The sequence below is a fragment of the Lynx canadensis genome, chromosome A2, assembly GCF_007474595.2.
Source record: "Lynx canadensis isolate LIC74 chromosome A2, mLynCan4.pri.v2, whole genome shotgun sequence".
NCBI classification, from domain to species: domain Eukaryota; kingdom Metazoa; phylum Chordata; class Mammalia; order Carnivora; family Felidae; genus Lynx; species Lynx canadensis.
The window spans coordinates 12,965,706-12,989,357 of NC_044304.2; the positions used below are offsets into that span (position 1 = coordinate 12,965,706).

The following is a 23,652-nucleotide window of genomic DNA, read 5'->3' on the forward strand; positions in this document are numbered from 1 at the left end:
CCTGCCCCCAGATCGCGTGCTCAGCATTTTCAAGTATCTGGCTTCAGCAGCCGCCAGCCTTGAGGCGTCGGGAAGACCCTATAGTACAGATGGACAAACTGAGGCTCACACTGGGAGCCCACGGTGGGGGCTGAATTTGAAGCCAGGTCTGCAGGACGCCAGGGGCCACGCGCGCTTCACACCCAACAGCCCTAGACGACGTCCCCGTGAAACCTGGTCCTAACTAGCCAGCTCCGCCTGGAGGCACATCAGGCGGGGGCAGGTGTCGGGAGGCAGGGCTTGTTCTGAGCTCCGGCACCTTGAAGGCACCAGAGTCACGTCAGATTGGAAGGCTCCGGGCTCTCTGTGCCTTTAAGGCCGTCCTGAGGGCGGGGCCTGGGAAACGGGCCCAGACAGCTGATTCACTCCAGGCGCTCCTCCCCTTTAAGACGCGCGGCAGGGCGGGGCCCCCCACTGGCCTCTTCAAGGCGCGGTCCGCGTCCGCCGGCAGAAAAAACGGCTTAAAGGCGACGCGTGGCGCGATGGCGGCGGCCCCACGCGCGTGCAGGCGGGGCTGGCGGCCGCGCCCGGTGCTGCTGCTGCTGCTGCTGCTGGCGCTGCCGCCCCCGGGGGGCCCGCCGGGCGCCGCCGCCTACTTCCCCGAGGAGCGCTGGAGCCCGGAGTCGCCGCTGCAGGCGCCGCGAGTCCTCATCGCGCTGCTGGCGCGCAACGCGGCCCACGCGCTGCCCGCCACGCTGGGCGCGCTCGAGCGGCTGCGGCACCCGCGGGAGCGCACGGCGCTGTGGTGAGCTCGGCCCCCGCCCGGCCTGCTTGTCCCCATTCGGGGGGCTCCACGCCACGCGCTGCCTGCTGCCCCGGCACCGGGCGGGGCGGGCCGGACCGGACCCACGCGTGGCCCCCGCTGGCTTCCCTCTTCGGGGCGGGCCGGGCGCGCGGGCCCTTTGCTTTTGCCGTCCCGCCCCTCCCCCTGTCCCTTCCCCGCCGCATTAGGACTGACCGACCGCGCTCTGCAGATCCGGGACCCCTCGCGCCCAGCCCAGGGCTGGGCGGCTCTGCCTGGGACTAACCCTCAAACCCGCTTCGGAGCACCCGCAGCCCCAAAGAAGGGGAACCCGGGGTCCCCGCGGCCCACACGGCACTTCCGCTAACAGAAAGACCTTTCGGCTCCTGCTGCCTTGGATCCCGAACCCAGCCGGAATCAGATTCCCTGCCCTCTAACCAGCGTGGGTGGGTGGGTTACCGGACCCTAGTGGCCAAAGGGGGAAGTGGCTCTTTCCTGGCAGGGGAATGGGGCCGAGTTCCGCCTGACTGGTGACTTCCCGCCTCCTGCCTCAGTTTCCTCATCTGGAAAATGGGGGGCCTTAATGTCACTGCGGTTGGGTCCGTCTCAGAAAATTAACCAGTTAATGCCTGTGAAGCCCTTGTGCCTGGCGTCTCTGATTTGGTGCCCGATGGGCCAGAGCTGGGACTAGTACTCTTACCCTTATGTTGTCATTACTAATCATCACTGCTGTTGTTGGCGACTTCATAACAATTTTTTTTTGGTGGGGGGATAGCTCTCATCTTTATGGTTAACCTGAACTCTTAATTTTTTTTTTTAAGTTTATTTATTTTTGAGACAGAGACAGAGCATGAACGGGGGAGGGTCAGAGAGAGAGGGAGACACAGAATCGGAAGCAGGCTCCAGGCTCTGAGCCATCAGCCCAGAGCCTGACGTGGGGCTCGAACCCACGGACCGCGAGATCGTGACCTGAGCTGAAGTCTGACGCTTAACCGACTGAGCCACCCAGGCGCCCCAAACCTGAACTCTTAAATGGCTCTCACTCCTCCACCCCAGATTGCGTAGCCTGGATAATCCAAGAAATGTTTGTTGAATTAATAAGTAACCACAGCCCACTATAAGGTGGTGTTGCTCATAAGAGACAATTGAGGAAGGGGGGGTGAGCGTATGTGATATACTGGCTACATTTTAATTTTTTTTTTTTCAACGTTTTTATTTATTTTTGGGACAGAGAGAGACAGAGCATGAACGGGGGAGGGGCAGAGAGAGAGGGAGACACAGAATCGGAAACAGGCTCCAGGCTCTGAGCCATCAGCCCAGAGCCTGACGCGGGGCTCAAACTCACGGACCGCGAGATCGTGACCTGGCTGAAGTCGGCCGCTTAACCGACTGCGCCACCCAGGCGCCCCTACATTTTAAAATTAAATTGCACAGGGGCGCCTGGGTGGCTCAGTCAGTTAAGTCTCCGGCTCTTGATTTTGGCTCCAGTCATGATCTCATGGGTTCCCATGGGTTCGTGGGTTCGAGTCCCCCCTCTGGCTCTGTGCTGACAGTGGAGCCTGCTTGGGGGTCTCTCTTTCCCTCTCTCTCTCTCTCACAAAATAAATGAATAAACTTTGAAAACATGGTAAAACTAAATTGTACCTATTTAGTACTTGGGGTGGTTATAAGATCCTAGATGCTCAATAGTACTAACGACATCTGATGTGTTTTTCCAAAATGAGCTCGTTTGATCCCCTCTGCAGCCCAGGGAAGTGGGTCCAGTCCTCCCTCACCTGTATTTCAGATGAGGAAGCAGGCAGCGAGGGGGGGAAGCATCTTGCCCAGGGCTATAAGCTAGTGGGAGGCTGGCTTGGGGTCCGGAGTCTGTTGTTGCCCTGCTGCCCCGGTGGTCTGCCCTGCCTCACTGTCCCCGGCCTCACGCTGCCTGTCCTGCTCTGCCCGCAGGGTGGCCACAGACCACAACTCAGACAATACGTCGGCTGTGCTGCGGGAATGGCTGGTGGCCGTGAAGAGTTGGTACCACTCTGTGGAGTGGCGGCCGGCGGAGGAGCCCAGGTGAGCTTCGGCTTCTGCCCGGATGCACCCCCCCCCCCCCGATGCCCCAACAGCCGGACTGGGCTGCACCCTTATCCGCACACCTTTCCTGATTCCCCTTTGTCCCAGCTCTGCAGCCTTAAGGGCTGGCCTTGGCTGCTCTGATCCGCCTTCAGCTTCAATGGGCCGTAATCCTCCAGCTGGACCTTTGCCCCAGAAATTCTCTTCCCCGCAGTTCCCTTGGGCCCTTGTCCTCCTGGTGGTGGGGACACCTACTGCTTTGTCCCCAGTGTCCCTCTGTGCCCTGGCACGAGCTCTACTGCTTAGCTTCCCCATGATCCCCTGGGCAGTGCTGACCCCTGGTTTCTTTAATCCTTTCAGGTTTTTTTTCTTAACCCGTCTGCTGCCCAGACCAGATTCCGAGTCTGGGAGGACAGGCTGCAAGTTTGCTTCTGCGGCCCCTCTTACCCTCAGGAATGACCCTGCAAGGCATAGAGGCCCCCCAACCCCCATCTCCAGAGCTTTCTTCCTCCTCTGCAGCTGGCCCTGGGCTCCCTCCCCCAGTTTTCTCCTCTTGCTTCCTCGAAGCCTTCAGATCCAGCCCACACATCCCCTCCTCCAGGAAGCCCTCTCTGACCACTGCCCCCTGGGTTGCGATGGTGCCCCACGCTTCCCACAGCACAGCTGCCTCTCTGCAGGTCCTACCCGGACGAGGAGGGCCCCAAACACTGGTCCGACTCGCGCTACGAGCACGTTATGAAGTTGCGCCAGGCAGCCCTGAAATCTGCCCGGGACATGTGGGCCGATTACATCCTGGTGAGTGTCTCGGCCAGCTGCCGCCAGATGGCGGGGGAGGTCTGGGTGGCCGAGGGAGGCCGGAGCAGTGGGCTGTAGAGACCAACTTTAGCCCCCCTGTTTACGGAGGGAAACAGGCTCTGAGAGGGGGAGTGAGTTGTCAGAGGTGACACAGCTGGGTAGCAGAGTTGCTGGGATTCAGGCCAGGGCCCCCTGGGCTCTTAGTCATCAGGTTGTGTTCCTAACCGTCCCCTGTGGTGGGACCCTTGGGCCACCTCCTTTTTATTGCCCCTCCTGCACGCCCGACGATAACATCCTCTGGGCGAATTCCGAGAAGCTAGAGGATGGGGTGGGGGGCTGGGGGGCACTGGCGATGGGGCCTGACTTTCACTTCCTTCTGGGCCGGCCATTGCCTCTGGAGGGAGGGACGGTTCAGGCGCAAGTGCAGTAATGTTAAGGTATCTCCCCACAGGCCTGCGAGCCCCGTCAGCCCATCCCCTTGATCTGGACGTGATCTCCCCCCTGGTGCGGGTGGGGGTGGATGGCACTGAAGGCTGGGCCTGGCTCCCCGTGGAGGCTGAGTGCACTCATGCCAGCCTGACGTACCTGTGGTTGGTCTCCATCTACACGCCGGGCCCTGAGCTGCGGTCTGCACCTTCCTTATTTACTTAGTGGGCAGACGTCTGTGAGCCTCTCCCCTGCCCTCCGTCCGCGGGCCGGACCCCGAGGACACGGTGAGGGTCAGCACGGGCTGCACCCTGCCTTCCTAGCGTCCCCGGAAAGGTGGACGGGACCAGAAAACGAAACTGAGTGAGGACGTACCGAAAGGCAGCCAGTGCTGCGATCGTACAAAGGCAGCTGGTGGCGGATCGGTGTCCTGGGGCTACGGTGATAAAGTAGCCCGCACTGCGGGGGGGGGCTTAAAATGATGGAAGTTTATTGTCACGCGGTTCTGGAGACCAGAAGTCTGAAGTCAAGGTGTCCACGGGGCTCTGCTCCCTCTGAAGGCTCTAGGGGAGGGTCCTTCTTCACTTCTTCCAGCTTCTGGGGGCTCCGCATGTTCCTTGGCTTGTGGCCACATCGCTCTGTTGTCTGCCTCTGGGGTCACACGGACTCCTCTCTCTGTCGCTTCTTATCAGGTCGTTAGTCATTGAATTTAGAGCCCACCCTACTCCAGTCTGACCCCCTCTTAACCTACATCTTAGTTACATGTGCAAAGAACCTATTAAGATCACAGTCACAGGTTACCAGGGGTCAGAATTTCAACATATCGTTTTCTGGGGGCCCCCGTTCAGTCCACAACAGATGGCATAATCAGGGTGTTGTGATGAGTGAGCAGGGTTGGGGGCCTCCCTTAGGAGGGGACCCTAGCAGTGGATCCGAAGGAAGAAGGAAGCCAGCCTCTGGGGGGACACTGGGGGACAGTGTCTGAGGCAGAGGAAACAGAGTAGGTCACAAGCGTGGGGCATACAGGGACTGGCGAGGAGGCCGGTGTGGCTGGAGGGGTGATGGAGGCGGTCCTGGAGTGGTGGGTGGGGGCCAGACTACGCAGACCAATGGAGAGATTTTGCTTTTACTTTGAGGGTAATGGGGAGCCATGGAGGGTATGTGAGCACAGGAGAACTGTGTTCTGATTTATGATTTTCAGAAGCCCCATGGCTTCCCCCATGGGGAAGCAGGGTCTGTTGGGGCAGGAATGGGGTTAGCAGGAGGCCAGGGTAGAGGCCAATATGGAGCAGGAGGAGTGGGGAGTGACTGCAAATGGATTGGGGATGCTTTTTCAGGCTGAGGGGACAGGCTCTGTTCAGGGACTAGATGTGAGGGTGCCAGGAGGACCCCATGTCCCTGACCTGAGCTCTGCAGAGAGGGTGGAGGAGAAAGAATGGAACACCCTTTATAAATTACTTTTTCTTTTCTTAAACTGAAAAAAAAAAAAAAAAGAGACTTCTGGGAGCCCTGTAGGTTGATGTCTTATCAGCCCATTTACAGATGGGAAGGTGGAGGCTCAGAGAGGTAGGTGACCATGTGCTGGGTGCAGTCTCGGAACCAGTGAGGTTCAGAGAGGAGACGGGACCCTCCTGGAACCATCTAGCACAGAGCCACCTTGTCTGCTTCCCCAGGTTCGAGGCTGGCTGGCTTGCACTTCTCTCCCTCAGCAAACTTGGGGGGAACTCAGTGTGTTAGTTTAAAGAAACAGGGGCGCCTGGGTGGCGCAGTCGGTTAAGCGTCCGACTTCAGCCAGGTCACGATCTCACGGTCCGTGAGTTCGAGCCCCGCGTCGGGCTCTGGGCTGATGGCTCAGAGCCCGGAGCCTGTTTCCGATTCTGTGTCTCCCTCTCTCTCTGCCCCTCCCCCGTTCATGCTCTGTCTCTCTCTGTCCCAAAAATAAATAAACGTTGAAAAAATAAATAAATAAAAATAAATAAATAAAAAATAAATAAAACTAAAGAAACAAAAACAAAAACTCAAAGCAGCTTTCGGCATACCAGTGTCTTTCTGTGACTGGGGTCTTTGGAAATCCATACTGGGATGTGGACCCCTTTGTCCGGTGTTTTAAAATTGTTACAAAAAGGATCTCTCTAAAAAAAGGAAGGGAGGGAGGGAGGGAGGGAGGGAGGGAGGAAGGAAGGAAGGAAGGAAATAGAAGAAAGAAAAAGGGGAAGAAAAGGACCCTCTTTTTTCCTCCTTTTGCAAGCGATATAGGTGTTACTGGTGTGAAAATACACAAGAAAAAAAATAAGAAACTTAGGAAAGAAAAAAAAACAAGCAAACCTTATAATCTTACCTCCCAGGGAGACTCACTTTCTGGCTGCTTTTCTGTGTTTTCTAATTGAGGTGCAATTTACATAACATAAAATTAACTGTTTTAAAGCGGACAACTCAGCGGCATTTAGTACATTCATTATGTTGTGCAACCACAACCTCTGCCTAGTTCCAGAACATTCCCAGCACCCCAGAGGGAGACCCTGTCCCCATGAGCAATCACTCCCCACTCCCCCTCCCCCAGCCCCTGGCACCCACCAGTCTGCTTTCTGTGTCTATAGATGCGCCCGTTCTGGACATTTCGTGTAAGTGAATCATAACACCACGTGGCCTTTTGTGTCTGGCGTCCTTCACCGTGTACCATGTTCTCAAGGCCCATCCATGTGGTAGCGTGTGCCAGAACTCTAGTCCTTTTGGTGGCTGAGTCATGTTCCTTGAACGGAGGGACCACGTTTTGTTCATCCCTTCTGCCATCGACGGACACTTGGGTCATTTCCGCCGTTTGGCTGCTGTGGCCAATGCCACGGGGAGCCTGGGTGTGCAAATGTCTCATCCCTGTTTCCCGTTGTCCTGGAGCACGCCTCGGAGTGTGGAATCGCATCGTGACCTGCGTATCCCCGGTGGACAGGACCACCCTTACCCGATCGTTTTCTGCGGCGCGATTCCCAGCTGTCTTGGCTCACTCCGCGGTGGGACGCGGCCCGAACCCCCCTGGCTGGTTCGCCACCACCAGACTCTTGGGTCGTCCCTGGGTTGTGTGATAAATAACACTGTGGTGAGCATCCTGGCGTGGCCTTGCTGGAGAGTGTTGGTGACGCGTGGTTTGGGGTGGGGGGACCAGCAGGCACCCCTCCCCCCCCCCCCCATGGTGACGCTGTTCCCGGGCTGGTAGATTTCATCTGATGCCGCAACAAGGAAGTCACCATCTTTTTATCCCAACATTCGAGGCATTAAAGGAAAAGAAAAAGGCTTATGTGAAGGTCTGATTTTTATACGCATTTTATCAGCATCTAATTGACGTTAGGAAAAGCGTGTGTTCCTCCCAGCCACTCCGCACGGAGGTGGCCTCTGCTCCGACTGTCCTCGTCCTCCAGCACTGCCCGTTTTGAAAGTTTCCAGTGCTACATCTGGGACCCATTTATGCTGCTTTGTGCTGTGTGGTCTGTCCCTTCTCTTGCTGCGTAGTGTATTGTATGAGCATGACTTGGCTTGTCACTTGAGGAACCAGGTGGCTTCCAGGGCCCCATCTGCTGCTCCGGGATCCCCAGGCACCCCTCCCCTGTAGGACTCTGGCTGTTCAGAGCCGTGGCCCAGCCCAGGTCAGTCCCGTGACCCATGCTGATGCTGTATTGGGTGTTTTGCAGTTTGTGGATGCAGACAACCTGATCCTCAACCCTGACACACTGAGCCTCCTCATCGCCGAGAATAAGACCGTGGTGGCCCCGATGCTGGATTCGCGGGCTGCGTACTCCAACTTCTGGTGTGGGATGACTTCCCAGGTCAGGGGGCTTCTGGGGTAGGGTGTGGGCCGGGGGTGGGAGGGGTGAGCAACTGGGGGCTGTGGCTAGAGTCTAACTTATCATACCACCTCATGTGAGCATCTCACAACATCATTGTGATAATCCTTAAGTAGCTCCTCTGGGGAGGGGCTGTGATTGTGCCCTCTCCTCCCCACCCTCTTCCCAGTTACTGAAGCAGAAATAGAAACACACAGAGGAGTTGACTTGCCTAAGCTCACACAGCTAGGAAGGGGCGGTGCCAGGATAGGACTTCAGGCACCGCTTGATCTAGGTATTCAAACAGCATTCCTATCTTCCTCCATCCTTTGGGTGGCTTCATTTTCAGACTCTTGAGGCATGATCCCGGCACCATCTGGCCAAAGTCTACTTTGGTCCCTGTCTAGTCTCCTCCTACACCTGAGCCAGTTACTGAAGCCAGGAAAATGCCAGGTTCGGATTGACCAAGCCTGGGCCACAAGTCCCACCCCAGGGTTGAGGCTGGGGTTGCAGGCAACTCCAGGGGGAGTGAAAGGGTAGGTGCTGGAGTGGGGACCATGCCAGCGGAATGGGGTTTGGTGGCTGGAGCTGGGACCCCTCTTGACTCTGCCTGTCTTTTTAATTGTTGGGTGATTCACATAACATAAAACTCAGCTTTGTTTGTTTATTTTTATTTATTTTGAGAGAGCAAACAGGGGAGGCAGAGAGAGGGGGTATCCCAAGCAGGCTCCGCACTGCCAGCATGGAGCCCGACGTGGGACTCGAACCCACAAACTGTGAGATCATGACCTGAGCCGAAATCAAGAGTCAGACGCTTAACCAACAGCTACCCAGGCGCCCCAAACTCACCATTTTAAAGTGAACAATTTCACGGTTTCTATTTGTTAAAAATATGTCGTAGAAACCTAAATGTTACACTCTAAGAATTACAGTTTGTAAAGGTATGATGAAGAGAGAGACCAACCTCCGACTGTTACGTCATCTTTTCTAGAAGATTCCCCCCCAACTTCCTTGAAGTTGTCCAGAGTAAATCAAAGGCTCACAAAGATCCAGCCCTTTCTTGACTTTCTGATTTCCTCCTTCCCTAATGTCTCCTGTCTTTCTTCTTCTTCTTCTTTTTTTTTCTAATTTTTTAATCTTTCTTTAATTTTGAGAGGGAGAGTGCTAGCAGGGGAGGGGCAGAGAGAGAGGAAAACAGAGAATCCAGCGCAGGCTCTGCGCTGTCCGTGCAAAGCCCCACATGGGGTTCGAACTCACGAACCGTGAGATCATGACCTGAGCCGAAGTCACTGAGCCCCCCAGTGGCTCCCTCCTGATCTGAAGTGTGGAGCTAGGTCTGCGGGTGGACAACCGCTTCCCTTCCCTTATCTGCCACCCACCCCCCCGCCCCGGGTGGCCGAGGTTCTGGTGGGGGGTGGGGTGCAGATGAGGCCTGACCGCACCCAGAGCTTTGCACCCAGCAAATACCCACTGCGGCCAGAGGCTGGCATCTGGGTCTCGCTCTCCCGAGTTGTTCCATGCCTCCCATTGTCCCAGGCCCCCCGCCTCACCTTTAGGGACCCCCGCACTCTGCCCCTCTCCCTGCAGGGCTACTACAAACGCACACCTGCCTACATCCCCATTCGCAAGCGGGACCGTCAGGGCTGCTTTGCGGTTCCCATGGTGCACTCGACCTTCCTGATCGACCTGCGGAAGGCGGCATCCAGGAACTTGGCATTCTACCCTCCTCACCCCGACTACACCTGGTCCTTTGACGACATCATCGTCTTTGCCTTCTCCTGCAAGCAAGCAGGTGAGCCCGCAGGGAGTTGGCCATCACTGGGGCGTCCGGTTCATTGGGACGGTGCCGAGCCCACAGAAGGTTCACAGAATCAGAGCTGCAGAATGCAGGGATGGCTTCAGGTGTGGCTGTAGCCAGGTGTTAGGCGATATCCTCAGGACCTACTTATTTTCCAGCCCCAGCTTTGCTGGGGCGCTTCACTCCCCAGGTGTTTAAGACCTATTTATTGAGGGTTATTCCCATCTTGATATTCTCCTGTGTTCTCCCAGTTTTCTGTAGCTGAGCATAATTGTTCCCTAACTGTACAATTAGGGGGAAAAAATTAAAAAAAAAATTTTTTTTAACATTTATTTTTTGAGGGACAGAGAGGAAGCGGGAAAGGGGCAGAGAGAGGGAGACGCAGAATCCAAAGCAGGCTCCGGGCTCCGAGCTGTCAGCACAGAGCCCGGCGTGGGGCTTGAACCCACAAACGGGGAGATCATGACCTGAGCTGAAGTCGGACACATAACCGACTGAGCCACCCAGACGCCTCCCCCCCCCCCCACCAAAAAACATTTTAAAGAGAGAGAGAACACAGCCAACCATAGCTGACTTGTCGTATTTTTAAAACCACCGTGCGGCCAGCTATGACCCATGGGCCAAAGCCGGCCCACGATCTGTTTTTCTGTAGCCACGAGCTAAGAATGCCTTTGGTTCCTGGACCCAACTGCATCATGTATGTGTGCGGGGGCGCGTGTTGTCCAACAAGCAATTCTCGGACACCAGCATTGTGTCCTATCATTCACCTCCGTTCTGACACTGTCTACCCAGAGATAGCGTCAGATTCCACAGGTTGAGGGCTCGGTCCTACAAGACTGCCCCCCCCCCCCGCCCCCAACTTCACATGCCAGCCACCAACCCATGGTCTCACCATTAATTTGCCAGAGCGGCTCACAGAATTCAGGAAACCCCTCGACTCACTAGATTACTGATTTATTATAAAAGGATAGAACTCGGGAGCGGCCACGTAGAGGAGACGCCCAGGGCCAGGTACGTGGGAAGGGGCGCCGAGCTTCCTCGTCCTCTCCACGTGCACTGCTCTCCCCACATCTCCACGTGTTTACCACCCCGGAAGCTCTCTGAACCCCATCCTGTCGGGTTTTTATGGAGGCTTCCGTGACATAGACGCAGTTGATTGAATCGTTGGCTCTTGGTGATTCAGCCTCTACCTCTCTCCTCTGAAGAATCCAACCTTCTATTCATGGTTGATTCCCCTGGCAATCAGTGTGTGTGTGTGTGTGTGTGTGTGTGTGTTGGGGGGGGGGTTCCTCTTTAAATGCTTCTCAAAAGGCACTTCTTAACATAAGAGACACTTTTAAGCTCTCAACATTTAGGAAATTCCACGGGTTTGGGGAACCGTGAGCCAGAAACTGTGAACAAAGACCAAATATATATAAGAAGTATATAGTTGGTCATCTGAATGGAAAAAAATGAAAAGAACAAGAATATTCTGTGACATCTGAAAATCATATAAAATTCATATTTCAGGGCCTATAAATAAAGTTTCAGCGGCACGCAGCCACGCCCATCCATTTAAGCATCATTTATGGCCGCTTTCGCGTTCCAACGGCAACTGAGTCATTCAGACAGAACTGTCTGGCCCACAAGCGTAAATATTGACCATCTGGCCCTTCACAGAAAAAGTTTAACCAGTTAAAACGAAAAATCATTTTCACCGGGTTTTTGTTTTGTTTTGTTTTTTACTTAAGGGAAAAAAAAAAAAAAAGATTACACAAGATCCAAAGATGTAAACCACTCAGAAAAGGGCGAATGCAGAAGGCTCTGATGTAACTAATGTTTTGTTCAGCTGCAGCCCCTTTCTGGGCATAAGGGTGCATCTGGTGGGGTCCACCCGCTGTTTGGCGGTTTGGTTTGTCATGGAATCCTGCGGGGACTGAGTCCGTGGCCGCGCAAGGCGCCTGTTGACAGCTCTGGAGTTTGTCATGGGCTTGCGCGGCAGCGTGAGCCCCTCCTCTGGCTCCTGGCCCCAGATGGGGAGCTGAGGAGCCTCTGCCGGTTGCCAGGAGCAGCGGGACCTGTCTCAGATCCAGCCCCACCCGGGGCCGTGCGGCTTCACACCATTTGCACTTTTTTTTTTTTTTAATAATTCGTTTTAACGTTTATTTATTTTTGAGAGAGAGAGAGAGAGAGAGAGACAGAGCGCGAGCAGGGGAGGGGCAGAGACAGACGGAGGGAGGCACAGCATCCGAAGCAGGCTTCAAGCTCTGAGCTCTCAGCACAGAACCTGACGCGGGACTCGAACCCACGGACCGCGAGATCACGACCTGAGCCGAAGTCGGACGCTCAACCGGCTGAGCCACCCCCGAGCCCCGCCGTTTCCACTTCTGATTGTTGTTTCCTTGGCCCCAGAGGTCCAGATGTACGTCTGCAACAAGGAGGTATATGGTTTCCTGCCAGTGCCGCTGCGGGCGCACAGCAGCCTCCAGGATGAGGCCGAGAGCTTCATGCACGTGCAGCTGGAGGTCATGGGTGAGTCCGCCCGCGCCCAAGTCACCTCCCTTTCTCCGCCACCTCGCACCCATCCCCCGACGCGAGCGTCTGCCGCGCGCCAATCCCTTGGCTGGGGGCAGGGGGTACCCGGCACGAACAGCTTGCAGGTAGCTGCGCGCAGCCTCCCGAGAGCGGTCGGGGTGGGCTTCCCGGAAGAGGTGGCATTGAGATGCAGGGTGGACGGGAGTTAGCCAGGAAGAAGATTGCAGCCGGAGGATCAGCCCTCGCAAAGGCCAGGAGGCTGGAGGGGACGTGAGCCCAGCGAACAGCCAAGGTTGACGGGGCAGAAATGGAGGTGGTGAGCTGGGCAGAGCTGGCAAGGCGGGGCCGGGGCAGTGGCCTCAGACACTAAGCTGAGGAACAGGCCTTTTTCCCCCGGTGGCAGGCGGGAGCCATGGAGGGTGTGGGAGCCCAGGGGCAGCAGCTTTTCACTGATAGACCTTCATGTGCATGGTAGCGTCTGGGACACTGTCATCTTGAGCCGTTTCCTCATCTGTACCCCTGCCAACCCCCAGACCCACCATTCTTTGTCTTGTATTTCTCTTACATGAATGCTTTTATTTCCCCCACTTGAATAGATTTATTTTAAAAAGGTATTTGTATCATAGTTGCAAGCTCACGTCTTTCTAGTATGTATGTACATATACACATCAATCCATAAACTGTTAAGCCAGCCGTCCCTCCAGTGGGCCCCTGAGGTGGGACAGGCACGCAGGGCTGAGCTGCCCTCGTGGTGGTTTGAGCAGCTGGGGGATCTCCAGAGCAGCCAGCAGTGAGACACTGGCCACCTCCACGGGGGCCTGGCCCTGTGCTGGCCACACACTCCCCCAAGACGGCCTCTGAAGCGGCATGGCCACTCCTCCCACTGCACAGACAGGGAGGAGCCCAGCTCTGGGGCTCCTTTCCCACTCTGCCCACGCTCTAGAAAGTTCTGTCTGTGGCACCCCCTGGTGGCTGAGGGTGGAATGGCACCCTGCCTTCTGGGGCAACTTCTGGGTATTTGGAGGTGACATCTGGAGGCTGCAAGGTGACCAGGCTGAAGACCACCCCCCCCCTCCGCCCCGCATAACGTCTGAGCGTCAGGGACGGATGCCCACACCCGGCCCGGCAAACCCCACCAGACTGCAGTCACAGGAGGTAGATCTCTGCTTGTCACCAACTCCCACTGGCGACCAGACCCTGAGAAATCTCTCCGAGGCTTCCGTAGCTTTCCTAGTTTAAAGTTTCACAAATATTTCCAGTGTTGTCTCTGGTCAGGAAACCATTCGCGCTGCTGTTAGAAACCAAAAATGACAGAGGGGCGAATATTTCCCCGTTTCTCAGGGGCCAGAGCAAAGCATATTGAACGAGAGGAAGGAGGGGCTGGAGGTTTCAGGTGTTGGTGCAAATCCTTCCTTCTGGTCTGAGTGAAAACCACGTGTCCACGCGTGGGCGCTTGGACTCAGGCTGTGCGTGTCATTTTTTCCCCACGCATTCAAGTCTGTCTTACGGCGAAGCTTCAGAGTCGCAGAAAAGCTCCGCGAGGTCCCTGAGTACGGGGAACCCGGAGACTTGCTTCCTTTCCCCACTGCCCCGCCCCCGGACTATACGGCATCTCTCCCTGTCGGCCCCGTAAACCTTGCTCGATATAAGTCCTGTCCGTCGAGCTTTAGCCACACGGCGGCGATGGGCGTTGTGTGTGTGCGGGTGATGATCGCTTTTGTATCCTGTCACCAGCCACAGCCCGGGCCCTGGCCTTCCCCTGGCCCTCCCACCGCCCCTGTTTCCTCAGCGGATGGGTTTGGGCTGCCTGGTGCTTCTGGAAGTGGAATCGCTCGTCCCCTGCCTTGCTGCCCGGTGTTACTAGTTCTCTTACTTCTTAGACCAGTTGCAGAGTCCGTGGGTCCCTGAGACCACACTCGGGTCTGATAATTTGCTAGAAGGACTCAGGACTCACCGGAAGCTGCTACACTCACAGTTACGGTTTATTACGAGTGAAAGGACACAGATTACAGTCAGCAGAGGGAAGGGGTGTCTGGGGTGGTATCCAGGAGCGTTCCATGCATGGAACTTCCAGTCGTCCCCTCTCTGTGGGGTCGTGTGGCCAGCTTGTACTTTTCCCAGCACCAAAGTGTGAACAACACGCATGGTGTACTGCCAGCCACGGGTGCTCCCCTGAGCCTCGGCGTCCAGGGTTTTTACTGGACTCACAGGGACCTGGCTGACTGCCACATGGGTGACCTCCACGTCTAGTCCTCGCAGAGGGCGAGCTGATTCCACATGGCGCCAGATCCTACATCACACTGTCAGCATAGACCACCCGGTGTGGCCCAAGACCCCAGGCAAACAAAGATAGTCCTGCCAGGCAGGATGTTCAGAGGGCTTCCGCCTCCCAGGAGCTGGGGACAAAGGCCAGACCTCTCTTTGGGCAAGTTCGATTCTTCACCCCACGATGGGTCTGAAGGTGTTAGGTTTTTATCACCACTGTGATGTGACTTTCTGGAAAGGCTGCATGGCTTTGCTCCTTCTGCATGCCCGATGTGCTCCATTTTCAGGCCAGGGGAGCCTGGGCCCCAGGGGAGGGGCAGAGGCTCAGAAAGAGAAGGGAAAGGCACCTGGAGTTTGCACCCGGATGCTCAGGCCCCAACATCTTGCCCTTGGTCTCTGGCTCCCCCAAAGAGGGCAGGGGGTGGTCAGAGCTGTGTAGGGCCCCCAGCAGGCAAAAAAAAAAAAAAAAAACAAAAACCAAAAAAAACCCCAGGATGTGGTGTCCCTGGGGGGCCCAGGTTGGCTTTGGGGCTCGCCCAGGTCTGTCCCAGACAGAGGGGCCTGTGTCTGTCCCTCAGGCTCACATAGGGCCTGTATTCTTGACGGCTGCAGATGCCGCACTGCCCGTGAGGCTGGGCTCCTCTGGGCCAGCCCAGTGGGCGTGCAGGAGCCTCCCCAACCCCCCGTCCACCCGCGGATCTGATCCTTCTGAGGGAAACCACCAGGGGTGTGCCAAGACAGGGCCCCAGGGACGTGGTCTGAGCGTCGTTCACTGCAGCTGACGGGGGAGTGGTCATGGCCACTCTGAAGTCCTTGGCATAGCTTGGCTTGTAGGCGCTCCAGTCACACGGTCACCATCCCCCTGCACGTTTCCTGTGGTCCTCTGCGCGTGCGTCTGTAACCAAAGTTCCCATGTTTCTAAGGATCCCAGTCACTATTTTCACTTGACTATGTCTTTAAAACCTTACCTCCAAATAAGGTCACATTCCGAGGTACGGGGGGTAAAGATGCCAACATACTGGGGAGGACACAGTTCAACCCATAATGTGTGTCGTTTCGTGGCATCTTTTCCTGAAACCTCTGGGAGGAGGAGGTTTTTAAAATCGGACCCCATTTTAAAGAATTTTTTGTTAGTGGTTTTTATTTATTAGAGTCCCATTTTATAGATGAGGAAAGCCAAGGCCCAGGCAGGTCAACGTCACACGGCTTGCCATCATTCCTGTGCTCGTTCTACGAGTAATTATTGAGTGCCTGCTGCGTACCAAGCGTTGGGCACTGGGGACTCAGCGTGAGTGGACAGACCTGGTGTCTGTTCTGTGGGGCACACGGGAGACAGGAAACCAGAGACGTAGGACTGCAGGATTGGGGTTCGATGGCAGAAGCCCAGGTGTTGTGGGAGCCAGGAGAAGGTGCCCCGCTCCAACTCAAGAGGCCGTCTTAGAACTCAGGGGATGGAGCGGGGGAAGGAAAGGGGTTTCAGGCAGAAGCCCAGCGTGTGCAAAGGTCCTGAGGTAGGAAGGGGGTGCATTTGGGGCAGTGCCGACAGCCCGAGTGAGTGGGGGTGGGGAAAGAGACTAGCACCAGAGTTGTGAGTGGAGACGGCTCAGGCACAGCCTCCAGTGCCAGGCCGAGGAGTTTGGGGTGACGGGGGGTCACACAGGGGCTGGGGTAGGGAGGTTGTTAGGAGGCCACGGCCCCTCCCCGAGGGACCCCACCGACCCCGTGGCCTCTCTCCGCCCTACAGTGAAGCACCCACCGGCGGAGCCCTCCAGGTTCATCTCCGTGCCCGCCAGGACGCCTGACAAGATGGGCTTTGACGAGGTGAGCCAGGCCTTCCTTCCCCGGGGGCGGGGGTGGGGGCGGGGGCCCGGCCTGGAGTCTCCCACTGAAGCTCCGGGCCCGCAGGTCTTCCTGATCAACCTGAAGCGACGGCAGGACCGGCGGGACCGCATGCTGCGGGCGCTGCGGGCGCAGGAGATCGAGTGCCGGCTGGTGGAGGCCGTGGACGGCAAGTGAGTCCCACCCCGGGGGGTCCACACGCACGGGTGCAGACCGCTCCCTGGCGGGTGCGGACGGTGCAAGGGGGCGGGCCGATTCCTCTGACCCCTGCTCCCTGCCTCCAGAGCCATGAACACCAGCCAGGTGGAGGCGCTGGGCATCCAGATGCTGCCCGGCTACCGGGACCCCTACCACGGGCGGCCCCTCACCAAGGGCGAGCTGGGCTGCTTCCTCAGCCACTATAACGTCTGGAAGGAGGTAGGCCTCGCAGGGGAGGGCGGGCCGTCCTCGGGTCCTCAGGCTTCTGGCCCCTCCGGGAGGGGACCGCTGGCGCCCCCTGCGGGCTTCCGGAACTTCAGCGGGACACAGGGCCTCTCGCCGGTGACTGCTTCACCGGAAGTCCCCTGAACCCTGGGTGGGGCAGCTGTTGTCCCTCCTTTGTGCAGACGGGGAGACAGACTAGGGAGGGAGGGGGAGCCCGGCTCCCACAGAAGGTGGGGTCTGAGACCCAGGGCCCCCAGTTGAGGCCTCTTCCCACCCAGCTGCTGTCCAATGTCTCCGGGGCCTGGTCTCTGTGCTCAACATTTACAATTAGAAATGACGGCTGCGGGGACATTAACCAACGCCGGCCCCGTGTCAGGGGCTCGGCAGCCCCCCTCAACGGGAGGGAGGTCGATCCAAAAGACGGTGAGGAAGGTGCCTGTTTGCTTCTCTCCGGCTGCCCCAGGGCCTTCAAGCAGAGCTGACTTCAGGGTCGGGTCTGGCCTTGGTCTTTGTGTGACGTGGGCAGGGCGTCCTCCCTCAGGTGGTGGACCGCGGGCTGCGGAAGTCGCTTGTGTTCGAGGACGACCTGCGCTTTGAGATCTTCTTCAAGAGACGCCTGCTGAACCTCATGCGGGACGTGGAACGGGAGGGTCTGGACTGGGACCTCATGTGAGTCGGGGGGTGGGGGCAGGGCTGATGGCGTGGTCCGGGGCCCAGTTTGGGGTGCGGTGGAGCTGGAGCCTGGAGCTCAGAAGGGTGGCCTAGAGCCTGTAGGTCTGATGGCCTTTGCAAGTTAACAGGCCGAGCCAACTCTTGAGGGTATAGCAGAAGAGGCCCCGCGCTCCCCGGATCTGAGAGCAGCCGGGGCTTGGGGCGTGGCCTGGGGTGGGTGTGGTCAGGGCTTGGGAGTGTTCCCAGAAGCTGGGGGCCTGGCGGACTGTGGGGGCATAGCCGGGGAGCCTGGGTCTTGGACCAGCTCGAGGTGGGGTGTGGCCAGCGTATTTCTGGAACAGTCCTTTGGAATCTCCTCTAGGTCACTCGGACCCTCCTCCCTGCCTCTGTCCTTTCTTCCCTCTCTCTCTCTCTCTCTCTCTCTCCCTCTCTCGCTGTCCTGCTGGATGCAGGGCCCTGGGCCCCGTACCCCTTCGTCCCTGACCCCTCACCACATTCCCGCGCCTTGCCCAGCTGCGCCACAGCCTTGTGAAGTCAGAGCAGCTTCCCTCCCGGCCCCACTCCTTCCCGTGGTTCAGCCTCAGCCAGGGTCCAGGACGTCCTTCCCTTCCCAGCTCCAGATCCTCCCGTGGCTCCCCGGTGCCCTTGGAAAAACCCAGTCTCCTCCCTGCATACCTCAGCCCCTGGGGTCCTCCCTGGCCCAGCCACTCCGGCCTCCCCGTCGCTCCCCAAACGCACCACGCCTGCCGCCACCCCGGGGCCTGACGCAGGCTCGCTAGGTCTCTGATTTGCTCGCTGGGCGTCCTCCGGCGGGCGGGAAGGAGGGGGGTGACAGGGCCCTAACTCTGCACCCCAGCTACGTGGGCCGGAAGAGGATGCAGGTGGAGAGGCCGGAGAAGGCTGTGCCCCGTGTGAGGAACCTGGTGGAGGCCGATTACTCCTACTGGACGCTGGCCTACGTGATCTCCCTGCAAGGCGCCCGCAAGCTGCTGGCGGCCCAGCCGCTCTCCAAGATGCTGCCTGTCGACGAGTTCCTGCCCGTCATGTTTGACAAGCACCCAGTGTGAGAGGGGGTTGCGGCGGGCACGCGGGCCGGGCTCTTGCCGTGGGTCTGTCCTGGGTGGGCTCTTGCCGTGGGTCTGTCCCAAGGGTGTGTCTTTTCCTCTGCCTGCTTCTTCCCCCGTGCTACCCCCACCCTCCGGCTCCACGTTATCCCCCCCACCCCCCGCCACTGCCCTGCCCACTTCCGTCTCAGTCTGTCCCTTACTGCCAACCCACTGCTGCCTCTCCTCTCGCCGCCCTCCCCCAGGTCTGAGTACAAGGCCCACTTCTCGCCCCGCAACCTTCGCGCCTTCTCGGTGGAGCCCCTGCTCATCTACCCCACGCACTACACAGGGGACGATGGCTACGTGAGTGACACGGAGACCTCGGTCGTGTGGAACAACGAACACGTCAAGACCGACTGGGACCGTGCCAAATCCCAGAAGATGCGCGAGCAGCAGGCACTGAGTCGCGAGGCCAAGAACTCAGACGTGCTGCAGTCCCCGCTGGACAGCGCCGCCCGAGACGAGCTCTGAGGGGCTGCGGCCGAAACACCAAAGCAGGCATCGCTGGCCCAGCCTCCTTGTGCTCGCCGGGGACAGAAGGGCCACCCCCCCAGCCCCCTGCGGACCCCTGGCCGGCCGCAGAGGGCCCTCCACGCAAGGCGGTATCCAGCCAGCTCTTGTTCAGCAATCACGTGCACGCAGGCAGCTTTAATGGAGTGCCTACTGTATGCCGGGAACGGGGCCCGGAACCGGGGGGATCAGATGGGAACGAGACACCTTCCTATCTTCAGGGGCCGAACACCTGAAGTCCCCGCTGTGTCCCAGGCTTCTGTGTTAGCGGCAGTGAGCGAGGCGCAGTTATTCCGTAGGCCAGTGATCGATTCAGTCGTCAAGGTTCTACCGACCGCCCCTCCCCCCACCGCCCCAAGAATCAGCACTAGTGATACACAGTCATTGTTTTGATTCATTCAAGTATTTATTGAACGCCTACTGTAGGCTGGGCACCAACCATCCTAGGCTCTGGGAATATTGAGATTGACCAGCCCCTTTCGTTCATTTCTTCCAACAACACATCCGAGCACCCGCTCTGTGCCTGCCTGGTACTCGTGACACAAAGACAAGTTCTCACTGACTCAGAGCATTTATCGAGTGCCTGCTGTGTGCTGGGGATGAAGAGAAACAAGGTGCTTTTCATGCTTCGATCGGTTTCCTCCCCCCCACCCCCCACCCCATCTAAAGAGCACCTACAGGCATTAGTCATATAGTGTAACACTCGCCGGGTTGGCACCGGGTCACCTACGTGTGTGCCGGGCCACCGAGATGCACAAGACGAGTCTTTTATCTCTTTGTGCAGCGGGCATTTATTGAACGCCTGCTGTGTACCAGACCTCATGGACTCCCAGTGGGACTGGGGAATGATTGGCTGAGTTTGACCCCTGCCCACCCCTCCCCACCCTGATCACTCAAGCTCGTGCAGACAAAATCCCCCCCCACCACCCAGGAGGGAGGGTGGCTCTTCCCTCGCGGGGGGCGGCTGTGGGTCCCAGTGACCGCAGGGCCACACGCAAGCTCCCCTAGACCCAGCCCCCCTGGAGGGGGCAAGGGATGAATACGGGGGCTGGGTCTCCTGTGCTCACCCCTGCTCCTGTTTAGACCCGTCCCCCTGTTGGCTCGACCTCCCCGGCCTGCATCCCACGTGTGGGTCCTGCCTGCGCAGTGGGGTTCCTGTGTTCAAGCCTTCGGTGGGGTTGTTTGTGTGTTTGGGGCCTTGCGTGGGCTCAGCTGCCCCCCCGGGGGCCCTGCCCGAGGCCTGGGCAGGATGTCCCCCAGCGGGGGCTGGAGGGCTTGCTGTGTCTTTGGCCTGGAATGAATGTCAGAGCCAGGACTTTGCTCTCGTAGGGACGACTGCTCACTGGGTCAGGTCCTGGATAACTTGCTTATTTTTTTATTAAATGTTCCTGGTTGGTTTTCACATAAATCTGTGTTCTTTTCTTGGTCCACTGCTCCGCTGACCACCAGTGCACAATCACGCTCCCCGCCCCCGCTGCCGGCCCGTGTGGGAGGAAGCCAGGTGCCGGAGAGAAACCCACTGGTGGAGTGAATGCGGGTGAGGGTGTAGTGAGAGCCCCATAAAACTTCCCTGGAATAGCCCGGGGACGGTTGGCCAAGTGCGCTGTGTCCTGTGGGGTCGACCGCGGGGTTGCCGCCGACGACAGATTGAGGAGACAGGCTGCCGTGTTTTGGGGTCTCCGGGAAACTCCTAAGATGAGGATTTGAGTTGTCAGAGAGGTGACTCCAGGAATCCCCGAGGGGGGGTGGGGACGGGAGACTAGGATGCCAGTGAACACTTGACTCTGGACAACTGGGGACCTCAGGAGACTGCATCAGAGCAGTCCCACCCCAGGGGCGACGGAGGTGGGGCGTTTATCCACACCCAACCGCCTTTGGATCTCCTTTGTCCAATACTTAAAGGTCCTCAAGATTCTCAAGCCCTTGGAGCGCGTGGGCACCTACCCAGGCCTTTTACAAAATAACACAGATAGTGTGTGATCCTTGCAGAAGAAGTAGAATGTAAACATGCGACAAGATCGCACCCAGTTTTTCAGCAATTGTCTTTTTTTTTTTTAAGTTTATTATTTTGGGAGAGAAGGAGAGAACGCGGGCGAGCAGGGGAAGGGCTGAGAGAGGGAGAGAGAGAATCCCAAACAGGCCCCTGCACTGTCCGCAGCGGAGCCCGATGAAGGGCTCGATCTCACACACTGTAAGATCACAACCGGAGCCAAAGTCGAGAGTTGGAGGCCCAACCGACTGAGCCACCCAGGTGCCCCTCGGCAATTTCCTTTTGAAATGTCACAACATACCGTGGACACTCTGATCAGTGCAGACGTCTACCAGTTCTCTTCCGGGTCGTCACATACAAAGTTCCGCGATGGTGACGGACCGTGCACTCGGCCGGTCCAGCCCAAGAGCGTCCCGGCCCCACTGAGAGCGGTGTTGCAGGACGCATCTTCCTGCTGGAGCTCCTAACTTCAGTTGGGTGAGTCGATACAGGTGAAAATGCTGGAAGGATGGGTGTGTGTGTTTCCTCGTGCGGCTGCCATATTTACTCTTCTCGTTAAGTCCTGACCGTTCCCCTTGTGTTTTTTTCGGAGGCGGGTGATGCGAGCGTATTAACCGATCCCCTCTCGTGGAACCTCGGAGTCACTTCTCCGGTGTTCCGGTTACTCGGGGTGTTTCTAAATCTTACTTTCAGATCCACCCAGCGGATCTCAACTGGGTGTTTTTGTTCCTCGGGGACATCTGGTGATGTCTGGGGACGTCTCTGGTGGTTACGACGGGGGGGGTGGGGGCTGCTACTGGCATCTGGTGGGTAGAAACCAGGGACGCCACCGAATGTCCTACAATGCACAGGGCGCACCACGAGAAAGACTGCTTTGGCCCCAAAAGTCCACAGTGCTGTGGTTAAGAATCCTGCACCATTCCATTCAGCGTCTTGGGGACAGGAGTCTCTAGAAGGGTCTTTTTGTGTGTGTGTGTGGCATGAAGGGAAGTTTCCTTTGCTTTGACATTTCTCTGGTTAAAACATAGATTCTCAGGCTCTGCCGCCGGATTGAAAGGGTTAGAAGCTTAGAGGTGGCGCCTGGGAATCCCAATTTTATCTCGAATAAAATCTCCAGGAGAATCCTATCCTTCCTTCCGAAATATGTATATTTCCACGTTCCCACAGATAACGCGTATATATCAGAAGGTACATTCAGGGGCGCCCGGGTGGCTCAGTCGGTTAAGGTTCTGACTTCGGCTCAGGTCCTGATCTTGCGGGTTCGAGCCCTGCATTGGGCTCTCTGCTCTCAGCAGTGGAGCCCGCTTTGGATCCTCTGTCCCACCCCCCTCTGCCCACTCCCTGCTCTCTCTCTCTCAAAAATGAATAGAAATTTAAAAAAAAGAAGAAGTGAGGGGCGCCTGGGTGGCTTCAGTCGATTGAGCGACCGACTTCAGCTCAGGCCATGATCTCACGGTTTGCGAGTTCGAGCCCCGTGTCGCGTTCTGTGCTGACAGCTCCGAGCCTGGAGCCTGCTTCGGAGTCTGTGTCTCCCTCTCGCTGCCCCTCCCCCACTCAGGCTCTGTCTCTGTCTCAGAAATGAATAAACATTAAGAAAAAATTTTTTTAAAAGAAGTTATACTCAGAAGTCTGGAATCCGTTTCACTTGAGGACAGTCAAGATGTCAGAAGGCTCGCTTCCTTCTGGAGGATTTAGGGGAGAATCCAAGTCCTTGTTTTTTCCAGCTTCTGGAGATCGCGGGCGTTCCTTGGCTCACAGCCACTTCCTGTATCACATCTCCTACTCCTTCCTCTGACCTTCTTCCATCCCTCTTACAGGGAGCCTTGTGATTGCCTTTAGGGCCCACTTGGATAATCCAGGAGAATCTCCCACCGTCTCAAGATCCTTAATTACGTCTACAACGTTCCTTTTGCCATCTATGTGCATCCTTGTGCAGGGGCCGTGCTAATCTTCTCTGTATCATTCCAATTTTAGGATACGGGCTGCCACAGAGAACGCTCCTTTTACCATTTGAAATACCATTCACACTTTCTGGGCAGTAGGACGTGGGTATCTTTGGTACAGGACACTATTCAGTCCTCCACATTCCCCTGTAGCATGCTGTAATTGCGGCTGGGTCTGTGGATGTATCATCACTTATTATGTATCAAAAATGTAGCATATCAGTCAGGATTAAGGGTGGGAAACAAACTAAGAGATCTTTTTTTTTTTTTTTTTTTTTTAAGTCAACTATAGGCTCAGTGTGGGGCTTGAACTCATGACCCCAAGATCAAGAGTCCTATGCTCTACTGACTGAGCCAGCCAGGCGCCCTGAAAAACCGGTTGAAGTCTTAAAAAAATTTTTTTTCATGTTTATTTATTTTTGAGAGAGAGACAGAGCAAGGGAGGCGGGTGGCGGGAACAGAGAGGGAGACACAGAATCCGAAGCTGGCTCCAGGCTCCGAGCTGTCAGCACAGAGCCCGACACCAGGCTCGAACTCACGGACCACGAGATCATGACCTGAGCTGAAGTCGGACGCTTAACCGACTGAGCCACCCAGTCTTTTAACAGAAAGGGTTTAACACAGGAAACTCTGCTGCTGTAGCTTGAAAGCAGCCGCAGGCTGCGCCGAATGAGTAAATGGATGAGCGTGGCCATGTGCTGATAAAACTTTATTTACAAA

At 57.0% G+C, this 23,652-nt stretch overlaps 1 protein-coding gene and 1 non-coding gene across 2 annotated transcripts; one reads left to right on the forward strand and one right to left on the reverse strand.

Moving 5' to 3' along the window:
* The first annotated feature begins 458 nt into the window (after positions 1-458).
* COLGALT1 (collagen beta(1-O)galactosyltransferase 1) lies at positions 459-20,407 on the forward strand. The gene is made up of 12 exons (XM_030304072.1): positions 459-784; positions 2,729-2,839; positions 3,517-3,634; positions 7,741-7,875; positions 9,460-9,664; positions 12,062-12,181; positions 16,194-16,270; positions 16,355-16,461; positions 16,573-16,705; positions 17,253-17,380; positions 18,240-18,446; positions 18,693-20,407. The coding sequence occupies exons 1-12, from the start codon at positions 522-524 to the stop codon at positions 18,958-18,960; spliced, it is 1,872 nt and encodes a 623-aa protein (XP_030159932.1). The 5' UTR covers positions 459-521; the 3' UTR covers positions 18,961-20,407.
* Positions 20,408-22,878: 2,471 nt separating this feature from the next.
* On the reverse strand, positions 22,879-22,987 carry LOC115509479. Its single transcript, XR_003967378.1, has one exon. It is a non-coding gene; the product is annotated as a U6 spliceosomal RNA (small nuclear RNA).
* Between the last annotated feature and the right edge of the window lie 665 nt (positions 22,988-23,652).

Bases quoted from the DNA above. Each gene is read 5' to 3' on its own strand.
- COLGALT1 (XM_030304072.1), top strand. From the start codon at position 522: ATGGCGGCGGCCCCACGCGCGTGCAGGCGGGGCTGGCGGCCGCGCCCG. The intron at 9,665-12,061 runs GTGAGCCCGCAG...CCTTGGCCCCAG, and splicing joins CTTCTCCTGCAAGCAAGCAG to AGGTCCAGATGTACGTCTGC. The intron at 18,447-18,692 runs GTGAGAGGGGGT...GCCCTCCCCCAG, and splicing joins ATGTTTGACAAGCACCCAGT to GTCTGAGTACAAGGCCCACT.